The 24,576-nt window shown below is 40.5% G+C and overlaps 1 protein-coding gene across 1 annotated transcript in view; it reads right to left on the minus strand.

Annotated features, from left to right (window-relative positions):
* Positions 1 to 24,576, minus strand: part of TMA16 (translation machinery associated 16 homolog) — an 80,927-nt gene that overhangs the window by 38,377 nt on the left and 17,974 nt on the right. The window contains 2 exon segments of the mRNA XM_089670365.1: positions 3,932 to 3,969; positions 5,642 to 5,751. Coding sequence (XP_089526491.1) covers positions 3,932 to 3,969; positions 5,642 to 5,751 — 148 coding nt within the window.

Genomic DNA, 24,576 nt, shown 5'->3' on the forward strand with positions numbered 1-24,576 from the left:
GCTAGCAATGGAGCTCAGATCATTGAAGCAGCGGTAAGTATTGGAACATTAGTTACGCTTTAACCATGGGATGTCAAAAAGCAGTCCAATTAAAGGGTGGGCAACAGCAAAAAATGCTAACATGGCCATCTATCAACAAAGTAGGGACAGGCTCGTCTGAACTCCGAGAACAGTTTGTAGGAGCTTACACTAAAAAATGGGGTAAAATGAGGCTTGAATATCCTCTTAACTGTACAAACAGAAAAGTAGGTGGCCGCCTTGCAAATATGAGAAACAGGTGCCTGATGCTGAAAATTCCATGAAGTAATAATGGATCTGGTAGAGAGTGCCTTAAAAGAGGTAGTTAATCCGCTGTAATGTCTTCTTTTTGGGGTTCCCCAAGTGGGTTTTCCCATAATGTACTAGTATGCACAGCATAATATTCCATACTAACCTGTCAAAAAGAGCCCTCCAGCGCAGTGATGTGATGTGATCGATCCAGCAGGTCTCAGGTGCTTCCATCAGAGTTTAGTGCTTCGGCTGCTTGAATGGCTGAACTGCAATGACACAACTCCCATGCATGCGCACAGGAGTCACACTTCCGCAGCACAGATTGGGGCTGTAAATGTTCGCTGAGCTGGGCATGCATGGCTCATTGTACATCACCTCTTGCAGGCAGGTGGAAGCATTTATGACAGCAGAGACCAACTGGGGCCTCTTCTGTCATACATACCCTTCCTGACAGCAATTTTTCAAAAAACACTAGCTTTACTACTGCTTTAACAGGGAAAGGTAGAAAATAGTGAAGTGAAGGTTTGGCCCCCACAAAGCCATGATCTCAACATCATCGAATCTGTCTGGGATTACATGAAGAGAAAAAAGGAATTGAGGAAGCATACATCCACAGAAGATCCGTGGTTAGTTCTACAAGATGTTTGTAACAACCTACCTGCTGAGTGCCTTCAAAACATAGAGGCACAAGTGTACCTAGAAGAACTGATGTTTGATGTTTTGAAGACAAAGGGTGGTCACACCATATATTGATTTGGATTTCTCTCCTATTCATTTACTTTCTATTTTGGCAATTATTAAAAAAAAAAAAAAAAACTATTAACCACTTCTATTTCTGAAAGCATTCTTAATTTACAGCCTTTTTTCACATCTGTCTATAACTTTTGCACAGTACTGTACGTAAATGGCCTACACCTATAGCAAAGGCATTATTCAACTTTGGTCAAAGCTGCACAGCTTGCTTTTTAATCTACAGATGCCCCTTACCTGCATAGCTTACACAACTAAACGTGGCAGCTCACATATAATGGCCGCGATTAGCAGTGGGAGTTGTCAGCCTCCTATTGCTGTCAATGGGGTTTCCACCTGCAGCTAATCAGGGGAAACACCCACTTGGTCACCCAATAGTAAATGCTAACAGCTCCATTCGCAAGTGTGAATGGGGCCTAAATAGAAAGACTGTAAATGTATCACTTTGTTTTACTTTAAAATAGTATGCAACTATTTAATTAGATCAGATTTCTTCTTCAAGGATAACAGACCCATTGTAAAGGCAGCATTGAAGATACAATATATAATAGGTTCTGCCTGAAGGAAAATGTTGAAGAACACTATTTAGTATGCTGCTGACAATAACAGAATTTTATGGTTAGCTTCCCAAGAAAGCAATAATTGCTGTCCTAGTATTCCTGGTAGGATTTATTATCTGGATCCGATTTTTTGAGCTGCAAATTTTAACTATGTTCCAGCATGAAAGTAGCTTGTCTACAGAAAGCTTAAGGTCACACAAATGATATGTCTAAAGAGCCCTTTTCAGTTTTGTTCTGCTGTCTTTAGACTTCGTTAACAACACTGATATAATATATTAATCATTGCTGCAAGCAGAAAGTCATTTTATGATGCGCACTTGGCTGTGATGTATAGGTTTTATTCCTTTACATCTCACAACAGCATGAAAATTACATCTATTTTTCTAAATGTTTGCATATAATTTGGAGAAGAACTGCATCTTAATACAATAATGATATCATTTGTATAAAGAATAACTACAATCCCCCCCCCCCCCCAACACTGTTGACAAAACCAATGACTGACATTTTAAATGTGTGCACATAAGTAATGTAAAGTAATGGAACCATGGCAACAGTTGTAACTAGCCTTGAATCCCATACAGCTATTGCCCATTCGAAAATTGTATGGAGAGGCACTACTTACAGCTGATGTCAGATTGCAGAGCAATATACTTGGCCTTTGATTTTGCTGTAACAAAGCAGGAGTTAAAGGGGAACTCCAGGAAATAAAGTGCTTTTGCTAAAGTGTTTTTGTTCTGGCACTGGAATTGACAGTTTACCCAATCCTTCTTTCCCATTGTTCATTCACAGAATGCCTTGTATTCAATGCAAAGATTACAAGGCTTTCTGTGAATGAACAAAAGATGTGGAGGGGGGGGGGGCTGACACACCCCTTCACAGTGCACTAGCTGGAATGTTCAGTTTCAGCACTCATAGCTCAAGGAATAAATACTACTAGCATTTTTAGATTACCCAGCTGCCATTCGAACCTAAAAAAAATGCATTACAGATACCTCAATCTATTTAGACCTAAACTACAGCAGAGAAAAATCAAGTCTTCTGTCCTGCCAGACAGAGCTGTGTTAATTTTAGGACTGGATTGACAAGAAAACAAATAGTTTAAAAAAAAAAAAGTTTTCATCTGTGTATTTAGCAGTTTGCATTGAAAATTAAAGTGTACGTACCAGCAGAAAACACCTAAGAAATCAAGAAGGAAGTAGAAGAGAAAAACACCATACCTTGTCTTATGAAGCTGCTCCTAAAGGTGAGATTTTGTCACATAAACACAACCAATACTCAAAATATGGCAGCATTTATCAATGGGACACTGGTGACTGGGAGAAGCAACAAATGCTACTTAAACATGAATTTGGCAATGCCTATACCAATAGCAAGTGAGTTTAAAGAGGAACTTCACCTAGTTTTCACCTTTCAGGGCATACTTGCACCTACTTAAGCTAGGATCGCCCAGGGGATCCGTGCGGAAGTTCAGCTCCCCCCCATCCTCTTTGTCCCCAGTCTTCACTCCTGGAGGAGGTTGCAGAACCATTCACAAAGCGCAGCTTGTTCATGCACAGTGGGAAGCAAGTTGTGTAGCCACAAGGAGTCACAGCCAGCTTCCCAAAGTAAATATGGCAACGCCAGGGACCCGAAGACCTGAGTGTGTCAGCACTGGATCCTTGGACAGGTAAATGCCCTTTAATTAAAAGTCAGCAGCTACAGTACTTGTTTGGTGGAGTACTGAAGATCCTTTTTAAGAATAACTTACATACCAGTTTGTACAAGCAGATACATAAACACTGTAAAGCGCCTAAGTTATACCTATATAAAAAATGCATTCTAACATCAGAATATTTTGTATACACTATCTGGCACTTGTCAAACGGTTTAGTTAGTCCTACTGTCACAATTTTGCTCCTCCCCAAAACCCCACTCGCATTTAGGAAATCATTGGTCAGAAAGTAGCCAAAGGTTTTCAAAATTTACATTGCTTTGGGTCTTGCTGTCCAAGGCTAGGCTTTGCCTGCAAGTTTATAAGCCTTTTCAGTAATGCCTGTCACCATCCATTTTTATCATCATCTGTCAGACTGTGGCTGTTAAAATGTTGTCGGGTCTTGTTACCTGGTCAATTTTGGCATCTTATAAGGAGTAACATCCTACCTGCTAAGGTTACTAAGGATATTATTATTTACTATTTACCTAGGAACCCACTAACCTTAGCTTGAGGCCTCATGAATTTTTTATGGCCTCTGTAAATTCTTACAATTTACATTAGATTATGCATTACCCTAAATGTATGATGTTATCTGATTTCATCAAATCCTAATAGCACATCAACAGACCAGTTTGGGAGATAAGGTTCTACTCACCAATTATACCTAATCGTAAGGCTTTTTCATTATTTAACCTTTACAAGAGAAGAAAAAAAATATAAATATCCAAATATAATTTATTTAAAAATATAAAAATGTTTGCGTATTACAAGCAACTCATTGGGATTAAAAGTAATGCATGGAAATAAAACGAACAAGGTTAGACTCATTGCTGCAATACTTACAGACTGTCTTGACGAACAGTAAAGTTTAAAGTCAATCTTCAGTTATTATTATTATACAGGATTTATATAGTGCCAACAGATTGCTCAGCGCTTTACAATATAGCTAAAATGTTTTCTCTTGCCCTCTATAGCACAGGTATCAAACACAAGGCTCGTGCGCTGAATCCGGCCATTTCATGTGGTCCTTACACCTCTCCTGCAGGTACCCCCTTGTCTCCACCCCCACCTTGTATTGGCAGCAAAGAGGAGAATAAAACTCCTCTGCCAAATCCTGCACCTCTCAGTGCAGCTGCAGCACCCCCTCATCCCTGCCTCCCCTGGTCTCAGCATTCAGAAGACTCTGGTAACTGACTCCATTCCTCCTCTGGTCCTCCTCCAAACCCTGCATTTTCTGCTTTCCAGCTCTGCCCCCAAAAGGGGTGCACGGTGATCTTAGGAAGGGTGGGGGATTCTTGACATCTGTTGTAATGGGGGAGTAGGGTGCTCTGGACAACTAGTCTTACAGATACAACCGGCCCTTTGAGGGCAACCATGATGCTGATACAGCCCGCGATGAAATGGAGTATGACACCCCTGCTCTAAAACATGTTTTACTTGCCTAAGCTCTTTTTTTTCTGGGTCCCTTTGCCGGTGCCATTTCCGGATGCAAGTGACCAGTAATTCAGTAATGTTGAAGTGTCAGCATTGATCTGTCTCCGAAAGGGCCCTCTTTCGCTGTTATCACCAATGAGACTCCTTTTCTGGATTCTGACAGAACCCTTCTGCTGGACAGCGATCAGCAAGTGTCTAGCTCACTGGTGTGCCACAATAGGAAGCTGATCGTAGGTATTTTTTTTTAGAAGTACTTATTTACCGGTTTACTAGCAGTTTTATTTTTACTGTACTAAGAATGCAGCACACATTCAGTGTAGTGTATACTCTTAGCATCTGCAAAATGTGAAGAGTTCAGCTAAGAGCACTGTTAATGAAAGAAGAAATAGGGAACAGGGCAGCAGTGGCAACAGGGAGCACAGAGCTGTCATCACTTGCAGAGAGCTTCTTTGCCATAATATGTAAGTATGGCACGCACACTTGCACACTATACCACGTGCCTTTGCTGCCACCCCCTCCTTTCACAGCTCAGTTCTGCCGAAACGGTCAGCAGGGGTTTCACAGTGGGTTATATAAAATGAATTCAATCTATTATTGTTTCACATTTACCCCTTCCAGCCGATCACTGAAATTCCATGCAGGAGCATGTGAGGGACTAGATACAATGTACTATACAATATTCTCAATGCTGCTGAAATTGCTTTATTTTATACACTGCTTCTCTCTTTACACTATGCTGCTTATCGTACATATTATACTGCTCCCCACTGCATATTCTGTTCTCTGTATCAAACAATGTAGAATATATACAGTATACTGCCAATGTCTATTGTCCCCTCTTCATTAACACGGGATCCTGATTTGTACCACAATATATTCTATGTCCACAATGGCCTGTGTTTGTTACAGAGTCTAATAAAAGAAAACTTACTTTTCTTTTCTGTCCTGTTTATGGCCTTCCCGTGCTAACTGAGCAGCTTTTCTACTGTATGGATGGATGACTTTCTTTTCTTGTTTACCTTTATTGCGTGGAGCTTTAGGCTACAAAACAAAGAGCAGGACGATTAAGTATCTTCAGTCAGAAACAAAGTGCACATGGCCATTTGAGCACAGTATTTACTTCACAGGGTGACGAGTTACAGAACAAATAAGCCATACAACAATCTTCAATTGTATCTTATTTGGACTGTTTTTATGGACAGTTTATAGTAGAATACTGCTAATCCACTCACTGCTGCAATCTTTGAAACTAGATTTGAAATAATGTTTTCTTAAAGTGTTACTAAACCCAGGACCCTGTATTCACTATATCTGGTTCACCACAGTACACAGAACATGGAAATGCAATTATTTTAGTAAATATAAACTGCTAAATACTTTTTCTCATCAGCAGCTAGAGCAGTCTTGTGACTTCTATCAGTGTCCAGCTGGGCACTGGTGAAAGCTTGTAGGAGGAGTTTTCATTTTGCTCTAGGAGGATGCAGAACCCCTGACCTCCATCTGGACAGTGCTGACTGGCCCTGTGCTGATCACATGCATTCTCCCAAGAAAAAAAACCTCTCTAACATACACAGCAAACTGAGCATGTGCAGAGTGACTCCACAGGATACATTTTCCACACATCTTATTAGGAGATAAGAGGGGGCCACTGGAAGAAGGAGGATCAGAGAAGACAGGATCAAACAGCAGTTTTACACAATGCAGAGGATTAACCCCTTAGGTTCCACAGTGAGTATAACACGCATGCTTTACTGCATATACAAAATCATTTTACTGCTATGGGTTTAGTAACACTTTAAGCTTTTGTAAATTATCTAGCTAAAGTGTGCCCACGGTGTTAGGTTTTTTTTTTGGGGGGTGGGGGGGCACTACAGGTGTTGTTAGTCAAAGAGTGGGCAGATTATGAGCATCATCAATCTAATTGCCATGACCAAAACAAATGGGTATAATAAGACAAGGGGAGAAAAGTAGCATAGGTGAATCAGCCAACCAGAGGAGTCCTGATTGTGGTGGCATGGGTCTGTATGTGAGTAATGTCACAACAGCTCAACTTATTATACTTAACTTTAGGGTAGATAATGTCACCACCAGAACCCCCTTAACAGATTTCCTTGTAGTTACATATGGCATCTAGGTGATGCCACATAGTATAGCTTTCAATATGGCGTATCTGATTGTAAGTTCAAGGTAGCCTGTCTCCACCTAATACACCATCTTCAATAATCACTTGAGCTCTGGAGGATTACCTCCCTTCATGACCGGGCCATTTTTTGCTATTTAGCATTGCACTACTTTAACTGGTAATTGCATGGTCATGCAACACTGTACCCAAACAAAATTTATATAATTTTTTTCCACACAAATATAGCTTCCCTTTGGTAGTATTTGATCACCACTGGGTTTTTTATTTTTTGCGATATAAACAAAAAGACTGAAAAAATAAATATATATAGATTTACATTTACGTTATAAAACATATACAAAAAAAAATAAAATCAAAACAAATTTCTTCATGCATTTTGGCTAAAATATATTATGCTACGTCTTTGATGTGTACACTGGTTTGCATAAAAGTTATAGTGTCTACAAACTATGGTATTTATGCAGTGGAACTTTTTTTTAAATATACTATTAATGGCTGTGATCAGCGACTTATAATGGGACTGCAGCGGGTAATCTGACATTAACATCACCAGTGACAATAATACAGTGATAATACTATACACTGTCACTGTACTAATGACACTGGCTGGGAAGGTGTTAACATCTAGGGCAATCAAGAAGTTAACTGTCCGCCTTACTATGTGTAATGTGTGTAAAGTGTGCTGCTTTTACTAAACAATCTCTAAATTTCTCATCCCTGCTCATCCCAGGGATGCGAAAACCGACAGATCAGAGATTTCTGACAGGCTCCCGCTGCGTACAACCGCTGGCGGGGTAGAGGAGCATGTCCGAAACCCAGAAGTAGGCAACAATATACCCATACATTGCTTTGCCTACAGAAGCCACCCATCTGCTGTACGCTGCAGGCATGTAGTCGTAAAGTAGATAACTGACGTTATGGTCTTAAAGTACTTTATTTAGCAGGATTTCCAATAAGAGACACCATAAAGACCATAGTTACATAGTTTGTCAGGTTGAAAAAAAAAAAAAAAAAAGGCACAAATCCATCTAGTTAAACCAAGAGAAAAAAAAATAGGCACAAATCCATCTAGTTAAACCAAGAGAAAAAAAAAAAATGAATAAAAATAAATCCTCTATATACAGAATCCTATATCCACAGTTGATCCAGAGGAGGCAACATTAAAAAAAAAAAAAAAAAAAAATCATAGTCCAATTTGCTCTAGCAGAAAAAATAAAATCCTTCCTGAACATCCATAAGGCAATTGGATATTCCCTAAACCAACAATCTCTGGTATTGTTACCTTTAATTGTTAAAATCCAGGAATATTTTGTGCATTTAGGTAGTTATCCTTGCAATAAGACTACTTGTAGATACTGCCACTTAAACACAACACGGGAATCTTTCACATCGGAGAGGAGTTTCCTATTAAAAACAGTACATTAACTGTGGCACGAATTTCATTATTTACCTTATTACCTGTTTAGCGTGTAAATTACAGTACCACACGGATGCTACGAACTGGAATTGGAGAACACTTCTGTGACACTAATAATTCTAATGCTAAACACATTTCAAATGTACCCTGTCATTTTAGGGATTGTCATGGAGATGATCTCTCAGATTTCAGGTTCAATTGCATTGAGGGACTGTCACATCTGCCGAGAGAGGAAGATAGAGAAAGGAGACTTTACAGTAGGGAAGCGTGGTGGATCTTTAAATTACAGACCAGATCCACATTAAATGTTAGGTGGGATCTGGATTTACATCTACAATAGATTCCCCTCTTGCTTTCCCTGGACTTTTCTCCTTATTTTTGTTAATTCTGTATTCTCTGTATGAGGATATAGGTCTCCTTCCTACCCTCCATAAGCTTTTATTAGTGTGTGTTTTTGTTTTAATTTTTTTTATTTATTTTGAATGATATTCTGTGTGGTGATTTTGATCCAGACTGTTTTCTGTGCATTGCATCTGTTGAGTATTTTGTCATCAAGATGATCAACTGATTGATGGGCTCGGCCTTCCTTTCTACCACCTTATATATATATGGTTATAATTTCTCATGTTCCATGCTACATTATGGGTTATGAGCTCTGAGGAAGGGGGTTCAGCTCCCGAAACGCGTCAGCCTATCTGCATCATTAGACACAGATGCATTGTGACTGTCTTTGTGGACTACTTTTAGTGCCTTTTATCACGTTGGTTTGTGAGTATATATCCTCTTTTTATTCAATAAATACGTGTTATACCACGGTAATGCACGATGAGAGTGCGCCCTTGTCTGTTCTTTTACATTATGGGTCATGACTAAGGCTTTTTAGCCAAAACACATCAACCTATTGTATTTTTTATGCCATTTTTTGTGCTTGTTTCAATAAAGAGGTTGTGCAGATCTTTTTTCCTATTCATGTCTCACAGTACAGCAGCTGTGGATCGTGCCCAGGCGCTGAGATGGACTCCTAATTGGGTTGTAGCACCTTTTTGTTTTTCAGTTATATTTTGTGCATTTAGGAAGGAATTCAAATAAAGTCAAAATTCATCAAAACAACAAGGTGGTACTATCTTCAGTGCTACAGCCACTAAAATTAAGCTCTTTTTTTAAATAAATCTACTGAGCTGGGCAGACCTAGTTCTTGAGGGAGTCTATTCCACATTTTCACAGCTCTTACTGTGAAAAAGCCTTTCTATAAGTTGAGGTTAAATCTCTTTTCCTTCAGTTGTCAAAAGAGTCCCCTTGTCCCAGAAAAGTAAATAAACTCCCATATCCCTTGCCTATAAAACAGCATGGTGTACTGAATCCTGCAGGTGGTATAGTTAAGCCCAAGCACAAGGCAGGCCAGACAGGCAGAATTAGGTTTGTTTTAAGACCAGTAAGGTGAGGATGGGCAGGGTTGTGATCTCATATTTGCCATGACAGCCAATAATAAATGTGTGGGGGGGAAAACTCTGAGAATATTGGATTAGAAGGGGGGGGGAGCATGATTTGTGGGCAGGATAGAAGGAAAAAAGATTCTGTATTCTGCACCTTTGAATTTTGTAAATGCAGAAGTATAGTATTAGCTATTTTGCTGTCAATTAAATGTGTTCAGAGAAATATAGTAATTGCTAGCATTATCTTTTTTGAGGGAGGAGGAAGGAACTGAAAATATTTTCATCTGAATCTCAGCCAAACAACCAGATCACTTATTCATAATGAAGTCTATTATTCCAATTTGTCTGACCTGCAGGAGAAGGTCCAGAAATCCTGTTGTTTTAAATTGGTTGTGTGCCCTCCAGGCAGAAAACCTGCTTATGTGTGTAATGTATATGTGTGAATGTGCCTTTCTTTGATTTAACTTACTTGTTAGCTGCTAAATTTAGAACATAGATACATCTCCATAGCAACCCCTTATGATAGATCCTAATGGATATTATTTATCTATATAACAACCTGCAAACTTCAGGACAGCTGTTGGAAAACGTCCATAAGTGGTTTCTATGACCACAAATTGTGTCCCTTGAACATTTAATCGCAAATAACAATATTTAAAGTGATATCCAAAAGGAAAGGGCCAAATTTATAAAAAATATATTTATAATGCAAGTAGTCAACCTCGACTGTACAATAAGGGCTTGTTTACACTGCAATCCCCACGCATGTTTACATTCATTTGTAATGTGCTTTTTTGGCATTATTTATTGTATTTTTTACCAAGTTGTATTTACATAGGTTTTCAGCGCAGTATCATGTGTTTCATTGAACAAAAAATGCTGCATGCTGGGGTTTTTTTTAAGGCACTGTGATGGCATAAACTAGGCTCATTGAAATATATTCTCCTAGATTGTAAGCTGGAAAGAGCAGGGCCCTTGACCCCCTCGTGTTTTGTTTTGTTACTGTATTGTCTCATGTTCTGTCCCCCACTATAATGTACAGTGCTGAGCAAACTTTTTAGCACTATATAAATACTGTATAATAATAATAATATTCATTTTTCTTGCATATGCATTTAAAAAAAAAAAAGACGGTCGATCGTATATGATGTAAATGAGTCCTAAAGGCTTTATGTAGAGCCTGTGTAGCCAGTTCTACTTCATTAGACCAAGCATTTTAGCAGTACATTAAAAGGCTACTAAAAGAGCTGTCACCAACCAAACTGCCAATGGGTTAGGTCCAATCTACCCTGCAGATGGCTGAATTTCTGCTGGTAGGATCTACCCTCCGCCCAACATGTAAGCAGCACAAATAATAAAATACAAGTATTGCTCGAGTACTGTATTGTCAATTTGTACTAAGCAGAGTGTTTGCCATTATATCTGGACTGCAGATTATCCTCTCAAGATTAGCTGTATGCAGCATGTCTGTCACAGGCCAAAGCATGTGTCAGCAAGTTACACTGTTAATTGGTTTAGCCTTCAAAGAATTTAGACTCTTCTCTGTTCTTCTTCTTCTGTTAAATCTCATGAGTTATGCTTTTCTCAATTGGCATAGCCAGGCAGGCAACACACTTACTTCTTAGTTCACCCATTCAGCTTTCTATGTCACCCATCTGCTCCCAGCCTACTCATTAGGCCATAAATCTGAATCATCACCTCTGTGGGACTTAGTAGAGAGGTGAAGCAGTAAATCTGAAGCAGAAAGTAGTAGAGTTGGTGGTTAGAAGTGTTGCAGATTTGTGTTAACACTTAAAATTCAGGATGAACCCTCTACACACTGCTATGTACATTTTCTAGCAAAATTTGCAAAAAACAATACATGTTAAAACTGGCCAACTGCATCAAAGTAATCCCTCTATGGCCAGTACTTAGGCTTTCACACTGAGGAGTTTTTGAAGCATTTCTGCGTTAAAAAAAAGCACCTGAAAAGCTCAAGACAAACGCATCCATATGTATGTGAATGTATATCTATGTATGTTTTCACACTGAGGCGTTGCGCTTGCAGTGCGGTGTAAAAACTCCTGCTTGCAGCATCTTTGGGGCATGTTAGGGGAGGAAATAATAAAAAAAAAAAAAAAAGGTCCAAAAATGCCTCCTCCCATTGAAATCAATGGAAAACACCTGAAAAACTTCTAAAAGTGCTTAAAAAATGCCTCTGAGAAGTCACGTGTTGTTTAAAAATGCTCAAAAAGCACGGTAAAAACGCCTATGCGTTTTTGCGGCAGATCAGTGTGAAAGTAGCCTTACTCAACTCTGCAAAATGCAAACACCAATATGGGGCAGATAGACACAAGCTAAAAGGTTTAGGTCTGGACACTGACATGTCATACAAATATGTGAACAAAAAAATCTGTTTTTTTTTTAACATGTATTATATACATAGGCAGTACAGTGGCTAAATGTTTAGCACTTCTGCCTGGCATTACTAGGGTCGTTGGTTTGAATCCCAACCACGGCACCACCTGCCTGGAGTTTGCATGTTCTCCCTGTGCCTGCGTGGGTTTCCTCCGATTTCCTCCCACACTCCAAAGACATGGTGGTAGGTTACTTGGATTCTGTCTAAATTGGCCCTAGTATGTGTATGTATGAATGTGAGTTAGGGACCTTAGATTGTACACCCCTTGAGGGTTAGGGACTGATGTGAATGTACAATATATATGTAGACTCCTAGATTGTAAGCTCTAGCGAGCAGGGCCCTCTGTTTCCTCTGGTACCAAATTGTATTGTAACTGTTATGTCTACCTTCTTTATGTAAAGCGCTGTGCAAACTGTTGGCGCTGTATAATAATAAAGTGCTGCATAAATTGACAGTGCTATATAAGTACCTGTAATAAATAAAATAAATGAATGTAGAAGCTATTGGAATTTGAGCACAGGAATATCTAAATCACATGGCTGGACAAAATGAAAAATTGTTTGCCAGGTAAAACAGTGAATATACCCATTTCATGTCTGGGTCCAAGCTGGTCCAATGAAACGATTTACGACACTAACAGTTGCAGCTGCTGTATACATTGTAGGTAGCCTCAGCACATACAATATACAGTGCTGTGCTCTGGCAATGGGAAAAGAACTTTCACTCCCACTCCCAGAACAAAACTGAACTAGGCTAAACACTGCTCAGCCATTCAGAGGAAGCTTTGTATTTTATGAAGTCTATGAAAGTGAAGTTTGTGATGCCATCAGCCCACCTCTCTGCGTCAGACAAACTATTTATTCATAAAATACAAAGCTTCCTCTGAATGGCTGAGCAGTGCCTAGCAGTACTCGACCTTGTTCCCACCCCACTGCTGGAACACAGCTCTGTATACTGTATATAGCTGAGGCAATATACAGTTTATACATCACACTGCTCCATTTGTTAGTGAAGTAGGATGGTGTCAGTAGGACAGATGTTGGTGTCAGTAGGGCAGTGAATGATGTCAGAAGTTTTTAAAAATATATATATTTTAATTATGTTTTACAATTCTATTACTTTTTACAATTTTTTGGAGCCCTGTTGGGGGTCTTTGGTGAAATATCAGAACTGATTCCTGATGTCTCACTTTTGAGACAGAGAAATGGGATCAGATTCCCCACCCTCATGCTCTGTGACCTCAGATGTACTGGACCGTTAATGAATGAGAAGTGCTCTGTGCTAAACGGCTGTCTGTTCAATCATAAACGAAGACTAGTAAACATTGTTTACTCAGATGGGGTGACAAAAGGGGGCACTGGTGCTCTGTGGGAAGAGATAGGGTGTCCTGGTGCCTCATGACAGAGATGGGGGGGTCCTGGTGCTTAGTGGGAAGAGATGTGGGGGGTCCTGGTGCTTAGTGGGGAGAGATGTGGGGGGTCCTGGTGCTTAGTGGGGAGAGATGGGGGATTTGCTGCTTAGTGGGGAGAGATGGGGGTCCTGGTGCTTAGTGGGGAGAGATGGGGGATCTGGTGCTTAGTGGGGAAAGATGGGGGTCCTGGTGCTTAGTGGGGAAAGATGGGGGTCCTGGTGCTTAGTGGGGAAAGATGGGGGATCTGGTGCTTAGTGGGGAAAGATGGGGGATCTGGTGCTTAGTGGGGAAAGATGGGGGATCTGGTGCTTAGTGGGGAAAGATGGGGGTCCTGAAGCTTAGTGAGGGAGAGAGGCACTGGTGCTCAATATCTTGCTGCTTGATACCATCTGGAATCCGGTAAAGGAATCCTGTAGAAGAATTATCCTCTCTCTCTCTCTGTTGATGTCTGCTCTTCTTTCTCCAGACAGATGCAGTGACAGCTCAGACTATCACTGCTGCCATGGATAAGCAAGGCCTAGGCTCCTCTGTCGGGATCCTGGGGATGCCAGTGCAATAAAAGTTCAGACAATCACAAAGAGCCAGCAGCAAAAAATGGACTTCCTCTACTTACTTATCTGCTGGGATAGGACTGATGAATCATCTAATGCAGAGTCTAGCAGAAGAATCCGGTAGTGGAAGTCTTCCTTTTCTGCCACTCTGTTTACTAGGCTGAGCTGTCACTGCACAGGCATCCCTAGCATCCTTCCAGACTTGCCAGCCACAGGAATAATGATACCACTGTCATTACTCCTGTCAATGACAGGCCCTCTCTCAATGCAGCACCAGAGGCAGATGCTCCTCCTGTCCCCACCTACGTCTCAGCCCTGCCTATAGTTAACTAATGAGTTGTATTCCTCGTTGCACCTATTTGCAGTCACATCAATGTAGCTATTATAACCATGTCTTCCTGATGTATACATGAGTATCAAGGACTGAGTTTTAACCCCTTGACGCCAACCGCACACAAATTAGCGGCCTCACAGAACTGGTTTTTCCATGGAGCTGCTAATTTGCGTACCTGTCTTTCTGCTGGGAGCGCACCGCACAGCGCGCTCCCAGCACAAAGACAGTGGTGTCACTGAGAGCTCCAAGTCCCATTCTAATGGTTGGGACATGGAACTCCCGATTCCGGGTAAACTGATCGCTGTGATAGCCTCTGATTGGCTATCACAGTGATCAGTCACTGTGAAGCCTGTCCCCTCTTGTTTTCTCTCTCTGAATGTAGGAGAGAGATACATTGTATCTCTCTCTGTCCTTTTCAGAAAGAAAAACAAAAAAAAAACAAGTGTGTGTAAAATAATAAATAAAAATAATAAACAAAAATACCTAGATCAAGGTTTGATCTAAGTCAGTGCCAGGGTTAGTGTTTGGGTCAAGGTCAAGTTTTTTTTTTTTTTAATTTTTAAATTAACATCAGTGTTAGTGGCAGGATTAAAAAAAAAAGCAAATTACGCACTATTGTTTCTGGACTGTACTACGGGTACAAACAACCACTAACATACACACAAAGTTGCAAAATTAAGATTTGTTTTACTCTTAGGTACCCTGACCATATGTAGACCTAACAACTGCACATCCATACCCAATATATTTAAAGTGGAACTTTATCCATAACAACTTGATAAAAAAGTATGTTCTTTAGCAAGGATTGCACATTTCACATTAATAATTAATTATGCTACCAAAATTAGTGTGCTATAAATTGTTCCGGTTTCTTCTTGCTGAAGGCTGCCATTTTATTGAAGCCCAGAGCCCCTGAGCAGCGGTAAATCTTTAGGCTGTTAGTGGTTCTGAATTTCAGGATAGTGCCAATAAAAATAAAGAACAACTGACCATGCGCAGAGCAGGGTGAGAAAGTGCATTACTGGATTTTAAACAGTACAAGTGCTTATTTTTAATGTTTTACATAGCTATACCAGCCTGAAGTGATCTAGCAGGACTGGATTTTCTGTATTAAATTCCACTTTAAGATGACTTTCCAAATTTGTTAGGAAATATCTAGCAGTGCCTGTTATCCAATGTGATTGAATTTTAGGTTTTATTTCTGGACACTGGGTTGCTTTACGGTTACGATTACTCTTGCTCTTTCAATGTTGCTACCTCCGTTATTTTTTAAATGTATTTCTCTTCTTTGTAAGTTAGGTCAAAATTATTGTCAGGACACCGTCTTCAAAACATACCTGTCTTCTATAAAAGACAGTAACAGCTAGGCCTTTGGCATTTACTTCAAAACTAAACCAAAAAATAAAGGAAGTATCTGCACATAAAGCATAGTCCTGACACATCGTATACCCCAAATACTCTTCTCTAGGGAAAAAAAACCTTTGATCATAAACAGTAAGGTAATATTTTTTTCCTTTTCAGAGAAATACATACAAAAGGTAGAACACTGTTTAATATTCAGAGAAGCCAATTAAAGGAACTGACTCACCAGGGCTTAAAAAGCTTCTCTTAAAATTATGTGCAACCTGACTACAATCAGCCTGGAGACAGATGAAGCAAAGAAATGGAAAGAAATACAAAGTAAATAAAAGAATACGCAGTATAAAAGAAAACACTTGTACCAATCATTACACAGGGACAGCTAAAGAAAGAGCAGAAATAAGGAAAATAATAAAAGCAGTCTGCTGAAGGTCAGCATCAGTCGGCCAGTCCAGGTAAAATATAGGTTTCTGTTTATATTACGTGTGAATTTTCTTTTTTCTAAATTTTATCAAAAAGGAAACAGATGTAGATTGTTGGTTTATTTGAAATTTTAACAGTGATACTCTACAATATTTAACCTTTTCCCCCCGGCGCCTCCCGGCCCTTTAAGAGTGTCAGACGCCGGGATACGGGGCGGGTGGGGCGTGGTTTAGGGATCATGTAACCGCCGTGACGCGTCGTCACATGATCGGGAAAGGTCCCGATCGAAAGAGCAGACCGGAACCTTTCCGTGAGTACCGGACATGTGTGCTGGGAGCACACAGGGCGCACGCTCTCAGCACGTTTTTTCTTACATGAACGCAAATGTGCGGCCGCTCGGTGTCTAGGCCCAGACGCCGCTAGGCCGCACATTTGGGTGCAGCCGGCGTAAAGGGGTTAAACCAATATTTTTCTTAGATTGTAAGCTCTAAGGAGCAGGGCTCTCCTAACCCTCTTGTATTGAACTGTATCATTGCTGTATTGTCTCCCTTTATATTGTAAAGCGCTGAGCAAACTGTTGGTGCTATATAAATCCTGTATAATAATAATATTTCATCCTTTTTGAAGCTTTCAATGCAATTTAGGCTACTTTCACACTGAGGAGTTTTTGCGTTTTCCTATGTATGTGAATGTATATCTAGGTATGTTTTCGCTGAGGCGTTGCGCTTGCGGTGTAAAAACTCCTGCTTGCAGCATCTTTGGAGCATGTTTGGGGAGTTAAAAAAAAATGCCCCAAAAACACCTCTTCCCATTGAAATCAATGAAAAACGCCTCAAAAATGCCTGGAAAGTGCCTAAAAATGCCTCGTTGGAAAGTAGCTTTAGTATCTGAACCCTTATGTGTTATGGATGCTCTTAATGATACAAAACTTGTTTTAATGTCTAATCAATTGTAATGATTTGGTTCTACATTGCACATAGTAAGCTTACAGTGGGCATGTTGCCCATCCATGTGGTTGTGCTCACACCGAGTTGCATACATACCGCATGGGGGGGGACTGCTGGAGCCCACTTTGCCACCACTGTAGCCAAATGTACTGTAAATTAACAACTGGATGTGTTCTCTGAAAACTGGAATGCACAGTGTGGTGGCACTTCCGGGTTGGCAACATGGACGTGCGTTTCAGTAAATGACGTGCACTATGGAGTGAGCACTACTTAGATCAGAGGTCAAATAGGAGTACAACTACAGTGCTCACTACAAGGGATCATTGTGGTACAAAGAGGTAAGCAAAATGACCACTTAAATTAAAATGATAGAGTCGCATACTTACTTATAATCAAACCATTTACAAAGCTCTTATAACAATACCCTTTCTCAGAGGGTGTGTGGGGTGACACATGCAGATATTGGGGCATGTTTCAAAATGTTATATGTTTTATATATTTTAAGTTGATCACAAGCAGCTTTATGGCATATTTAGGAGATGCATATGGATGTATTTTGCCAAGTAGGATGGGACATGAGGGGTTACTTCATGCTAATGGTGTGGGTTAGGGACGCCCCCCATGTAACAAGGAGCCACAACACCTTATTATTTGAGGATACAGGAAACAGTCTTGGTGGCTCTGAGGAAGTGGCAAGTCCTCGAAACGCACCAGAATGTTGGTTGTCCTATTGTCCTGGCACGTGATATTTATTTAAGGTACTTATATAGCGATGTCAATTTACGCAGTGCATTACATATATATTGTACGTTCACATCAGTCCCTAACCCTCAAGGGGTGTACAATCTAAAGTCCCTAACTCACATTCATACATACACATACTAGGGCCAATTTAGACAGGAACCAATTAACCTACCAGCATGTCTTTGGAGTGTTGGAGGAAACAGGAATACCCGGAGTAAACCCACGCAGGCACAAGGAGAACATGCAAACTCCAGGCAGGTGGTGCCATGGTTGGGATTTGAACCAACGACCCAAGTACTGCCAGACGGAAGTGATCACCATTTAGCCACTGTGCTGCCCATGATATGATGAATCATGGACTGGATGCTGCTGTTTCTATACAATGAGTTTTTGATGCATTTCTCATTTTGTAGGTATAATACTTACCATTTTTATGTTTTAAGGATAATGAACTAGGCCAGTGCGCCCTCTGTTTTGCTTTATGGTTACAGTGTTCCCAAACTTCCCCAGTCTTATGAGAGCAGCAAGGCAAGAGTTATCCAAGAAAACCAGGATGAGAATGTAGCCAACTGCTATTCTTGGACCTATTCTCAGTACAGAAGGTTTTGTGTTTGTTATCTACTTGGAGAATTTCTGCAGTCTCTGACCATCTTTTGTGACATGCCCATAGGCTTTGACCATAGGCCTTGACCATATCCTGCTGTCTCTGACACTGAATTGGCAGAGGCCACACTTGAGAACCCCTATATTAGGAAAGTTGACCTCTACTGCTCTAGTGTCTTATTAGGCCCCCATCAGGTATTGTCAAGTGTTATCCAGTACAGGACATACAACCTACCTGGGTCTATGCTCCCTTACATTTTAACTAAAAAAAAAAAACACAACAGAAAAAGCATTGTCACTGCCATAAATCTTTTGTTCATCCAAGTATTGTTTGTGCTTCGTTCTATTCCAGAACATAAGAACATATGAATGGAATAAAAAAAAAAAAACCAAAAAGAAGCAGACTGTAGAACCCAAATTTTAAGCCTACAGAAGGCATGCCTTGGATCCTGGAGTCAGCAATGAACAGAAGGAAAAAGCAGCTGCTACATCCAATCTGGCACACAGTCTTTATACATTAGGTATGCTGACTGGGATGCTACTGATAACATTCCAGGAACTATAAGCTGTTCAACTCTCTCTCATTTATAGCAGATTTAATAAAATGGCGTGCAGAGTGGTACAAAATGGCTCAGTCACATAACACATTCATGAGAGCAAAACAACTTTAGCCATTTTTTTCCAGTTTTGCATAAAGTGGGAAAGAGTCACAATTTTGTTTTTGTGATCTCCCATTGGGAAGATTTTACCTCATTTCTTATACCCGAGATGCAAATACAATAAAATGGTATACCCAGACAGTACACCAAGACAAAAAATGATCAGGTATTCAATCCATTTCACACTCTACTAAAAAGGTGTTCCAGTTTTTGATTGTGTTCACATTGGAGAGATTTGCCACTACCTATTTTAACAGTAGAGGAAATCTCAAGAATGAAATTAGGCATTAAAAGATTAGTTCACCTTAAGACCTGTTGCACATGGGAGTAAAAAAATGCTGAGTGTTTTACTGTGCTGAAATGAGATGCATTGATGTCTATGGGACATTGCGCACAGCTGAGTAAAGATTAGTAATACAGCGATGAGTACAGAGCAGTAAAGAAATAGAACATTTTTAATTTTAGTGCACCAATTTACTCACGTATTTACTCGCTTTGGCCCCTTGCACACGGGCATCGTAAGTATAAATGAGAATAGTACAATACTGGCAATGAAGAATTTTACTCATCTATACACTTACAGTACATACCTTTACTCGCCTATACTAAACTTTACACACAGTTTTTGGCCCCTTGCACATGGGCGTCACAAGATCCTGAGTAAACATCAGTAAATGATGACACACATGTGCAAGAGGCCTTAATGGGCAGATTCCAAAAAAAACATTCCAGCATCACCATCCTTTGCTATTCAAATAATTGCTCCAGTACGCCTGTATACAGTTTGTACAAAATTATGGAAACACCAGGTAAAAGAACAAAATTGTATTTTGTATTGTGTTGGACTGACTTTGGCATCCAAGACAGGCTGAATTCCCCTGGGAATTGACAAATATAAGTCTTGGATGGTGGATAATGGAATCTGATACCACTCTTCAAGCAAAAATCCTTCCAGTTCTTGCAGAAACATCAGAGACAAGAAACAAGCCTGAACCTTGTTCTCCAAAACGTGGCTGAACTGCTGTTGTTCCCAGTCGCTTCCACTTTGTTATAATACCACTAAGGGCTCGTTCACACTTGGCTGTTTTACCAATGCTTGCCAAACGCCCCTATAGCGTTTGGCAAGCATTGGTCCGGCGTTTGCGGAGCGTTTTTTAAACGCTCCGCAAACGCCACATGCGCAGTTTAGCGGGGGTTGCTAGGCGTTTGCCGAGCGTTAAAGATGCCCCACAAACGCCTATATTGCAGTTTGAATGGTGTTACCGCTCTGCAAACGCCCCGCAACCGCACCGCAAACGCCGGCCGGGCGTTTGCGGAGCGGCACCATAGACTAGATTAGGAGGCTTCAACGCCTCCTGACTCAACCAGAGACGTCCGTTTTGCCACGACGCAACGCAACGCAAACGCTCCCATTAGAACAACACCATGTGCTGTAATGTGCAGAATTGGCAGAGGCGTTTGGGAAGCGTTTTTCCCAAAGGCCTCTCTGCCGCCTGCACACAACGCTAGTGTGAACGTAGCCTAACAGTTGTCTGTGGAATATTTAGTAGCAAGGAAAGTTCACGGGTGGACTTCTTGCACAGGTGGCAACCACGCGTGAATTCAGTGAACTCCTGAGAGCAACCCATTCTTTCACAAATGTTTGTAGAAGCAGACTGAATGCCTAGGTGCTTGATTTTATACACCTGTGGCCATGAAGGTGATTGGAACACCGAACAGACTTGATGGACCACTCAATCTTTTTCTGCCATCACTTTTCTATGTTTCTAAACCAATGATTGGAAGAGGCGTCCCAATGCTTTTGGCAATATAGTGTACACACACACACACACACACACGGGCAGGAGAAACTATTTGAACAAAGGAAGGATGGTAATGCCATGTAATTGTAGTTGTGAATGATCTGCAAAGGTACCGATGAGCGCATCTGTAGTTCATTCACAAGACCCGCAGCTTTCAAACTGCTATCCTGTACTGAGGCATGGCCCGAAAGCTGCGGAGCTTGTCTGCAGAAGCCTAACATTGCACTCCTGATCCATTGATCACAAGTGAAATGCTCTCCAGGAAAAAAATAATAAATGCACATTTCTTTTCTGCAAAAACCCATGCATTTATTTGTTTCCTAAAAAAAGAGAACTTATCCTTTAAAAAAGAAAAAAAAAATCAAACGGCAGAGAAAATACAATCCTTGCCTTCTCTACAATAGCTTAAAATAACCCAAAACATAATGCTCAATCAAATAAAAGGTCCTGAAAAAAAATAAATAAAAAGGTGAAATGACTATTAATCAAAGACCAAGAGAGCCATTTCATACCGAAGGTCACCACACTATAGCACCTATGTACACAAGTACATTTATCTTATTTTTCATTACTTAAACACCATCAGAAGAAATGTAGTCAACACACTTTGCTGACAGGTTGATGTTCTGTTCGATTTCAATTTGTACCAACACATGTAAATAAACTAAAATTGACATGTTGATTAATTGCCAAACAGGAACAAACTCATTAGCATCTCAGGAATTTATTACAGGACCAATGTGTTTTGTTAACCAATTCCAAGTGGTCTCTTAGTGCTGAAACGGATGCCAGTAACAGTCCAGTAATGGCTGGGCAAAGTACAAGTAGTGTGGTGATACAAATTCAGTGAAAATTATCTAAGCACACAAGCAACTATATAATTTTCCATGCAAAAGGAATAATCAGTTATTCAACTTAATAGAAACACACACAATGATATATATCATTGTTTCCCAACCTCATTCTTCAAATACCACTGCCAGGCCATGTTTTGTGAATTTCCCTCAGATCAAATAGCTGTCGTAAATATAAAACTATTGCTATTAAAGTGAGATTAAAGTCTTGTTTAAAAAAAAAAAAACAACAACAAACATGTTATACTTACCAGCTCTGTGCAGTGGTGTTGCACAGAGTAGCCCTTATCCTCCTCTTCTTGGGTCTCCACCCGGCTCCCCCTGCCCATCCCTCCTGCTGAGTGCCCCCAGAGCAAGCAGCTTGCTCTGGGGGCACCCAACCAGGCATGCTCCTGAGCTGCAGCTCTGTATGTCCATTCACACACAGAGCTCAGCTCGGCCCCGACCCTTCCCTCTCCTAATTGGCTCACTGGCTGTGACCGACAGAATAGAAATAGAATACAAGGTAAAAAACCTTGAGCCTTTAGAACCACTTTAAGGGTTGGTTCACACCAGATGCAGTCCAGGGTGTTTTTAATCTGCATCACAAATGCATTCACAGGGTTTTTTACAAGTATTCCATTGGCCCTATTTCACACCAGTGCAGTCAAAAGTAAAACATGCTGCATTTTTTCTGTATGGAATGCATGTGAACGCAGCAAAAACACATAAAAAAAAAAACACACTAGAACACATTATATATGCACCAGAATACAGGTGATTTGTCAGAACAAATCAATATATTCCAGTGTTACTAAGCCCAGAACCTTGCATTCACTATATCTGGTCTCCCACAGTACTGAGAACAAGGAAGTACAATTATTTTAGTAAATATAAACTGCTAAACACCGTTTCTCATCAGCAGTTAGAGCAGTCTTGTGATATCTATCAGTGTTCAGCAGAGCACTGGTTAAAGCTTGTAGGAGGAGTTTTATTTCTGCTCTAGGGGGATGTAAAACCCCTGATCTCTGTCTGGACAGTGCTGATTGTTAGAGTGCATGTGATCAGCACAGGGCCAAGGTAAAAAAAAAAAAAAAAAAACTCTCTAGCAATACACACTAAACTGAGCATGTGTTGAATAGCTACGGTTCAGTCTGTCTTATCAGGAGATAAGACGTGGACATTTGAACAAGAGGAGGAGCAGAGAAATCAGGATCTAACTGCCTTTTTACACAGTGCAGAGGAATGACCAATAAGGTTCCACAGGAAATATGACAAGCACTTTGCTGCATATACGGACTGATTTTACTGTTGTGGGTTTGGTAACACTTTAAAATCGGGGATTAAGAAATGGATCTGGAATGCAAAAATTGTGATGTGAACCGGCCTATAAAGAGAACCTCCAGGAATTTATTTACTTATTAAAAATGTGCGGACAATGTTTTTTTTTTTTTCTTTTACACTGGGTTAAGTCCAATGAGGCATTGCACTGCCTCCTCACCTCCTAAATAACCTCTTAAATAACCCATTCAACTGAATGGGTCATGTTCGGCCACTGCCATGAAGCAAGGCAATGCAGCCATGGCATGTGTATACCACTGGCTGCTGCCTTTACAGCTAAAGGGGAAGTGGTTGCGGGCTGATAAAAATGAGACTCAACTGCATGATTTTACTGTCCCTCAACCTTAAGTTCAGCATGAGAGCATCAGAAGTGTAGCGATAGCTGTACTCCCAGAGCTCATAAAACTGTCAACCTCTAACATTTTAACTATAGCAAGGCACAAAACAAGATTGCAGTAAGGAAAATATCTGTGTGGGACATGTGTGGACACACCCAATAACTGCATAGGAATCAAGAATGACATAGCTGTGTTTTCTCTTTGCCAGATCTCAGTCCTGTAAGGAGAAGTTGACCCTGGATGATTCCTTAACAAGAGTGGTGCAATCAGTGGCATTTGCAGAAAGCAGTGGGCCTGTGTACAATATAAGTTGGGTACACCTGCCTAAGACAAAGAAAATGCAGAGTGGAAAAAAAAACGGGTCTAGCTTTCATTGTTATCAATACTTGGAGTGGCCATATCTTGTATGGACCTGACAGCGGGGGGTATAACACTGGCTGCAGCCATTGGGTGTGTGTGTACATCTCACAAGAAGACTCCTGCCTGTCAGTCGGAGGCATTCTGATGGCTGTGCTGCTGCCACACACCCCAAGTATCATCCCCTCAACCCCCCCTACTCCCCCATACTGATCTCCTCACTTGATCCAGCACAGCCCATCTCTAGCATCTTTCTCCTCTTTCCCTGCATTCACAAGACAAGTTCAAAAGATGTGTGTTGGCTTGCCCTGAAATGACTTTATATTGTAAGCTCCACAAGCAGGGCCCTCCTATTCCTTCTGTACTGAAATGTATTGTAATGTCTCCCTTATATTGTAAAGTGCTGTGCAAACTGTTGGTGCGATATAAATCCTGTACAATAATAATAATAACTAGCACTTGGACTAGCAACTGGAAACAATGGAGAATTGAACAATAATCTGCAGACCAGTTTCCAAAGAGCCTAGACACTTAAGGCTAGATTTTACTTTTTTCTGCATCGCATACATTGCCAGATTGCTACAGGGATGTAACAAAGTCATTTTCCTCATGCAACAAAAGACTCTTGATTTTGTGCAATGCCACAGGGAAAGGAACAAATGAAAGCACTGTCATGATGTTATCCACTGTGGAATGAACACTTGGTTAACGAGAAAGTCCTTGAAATGTATTTCCCCATAAATGCCTATTTATTTTTCTCTTAGAGAATTACT

This window comes from Staurois parvus, unplaced genomic scaffold (genome assembly GCF_062004578.1).
Source record: "Staurois parvus isolate SC_StPar_1 unplaced genomic scaffold, SC_StPar_1.0 ptg000090l, whole genome shotgun sequence".
NCBI classification, from domain to species: domain Eukaryota; kingdom Metazoa; phylum Chordata; class Amphibia; order Anura; family Ranidae; genus Staurois; species Staurois parvus.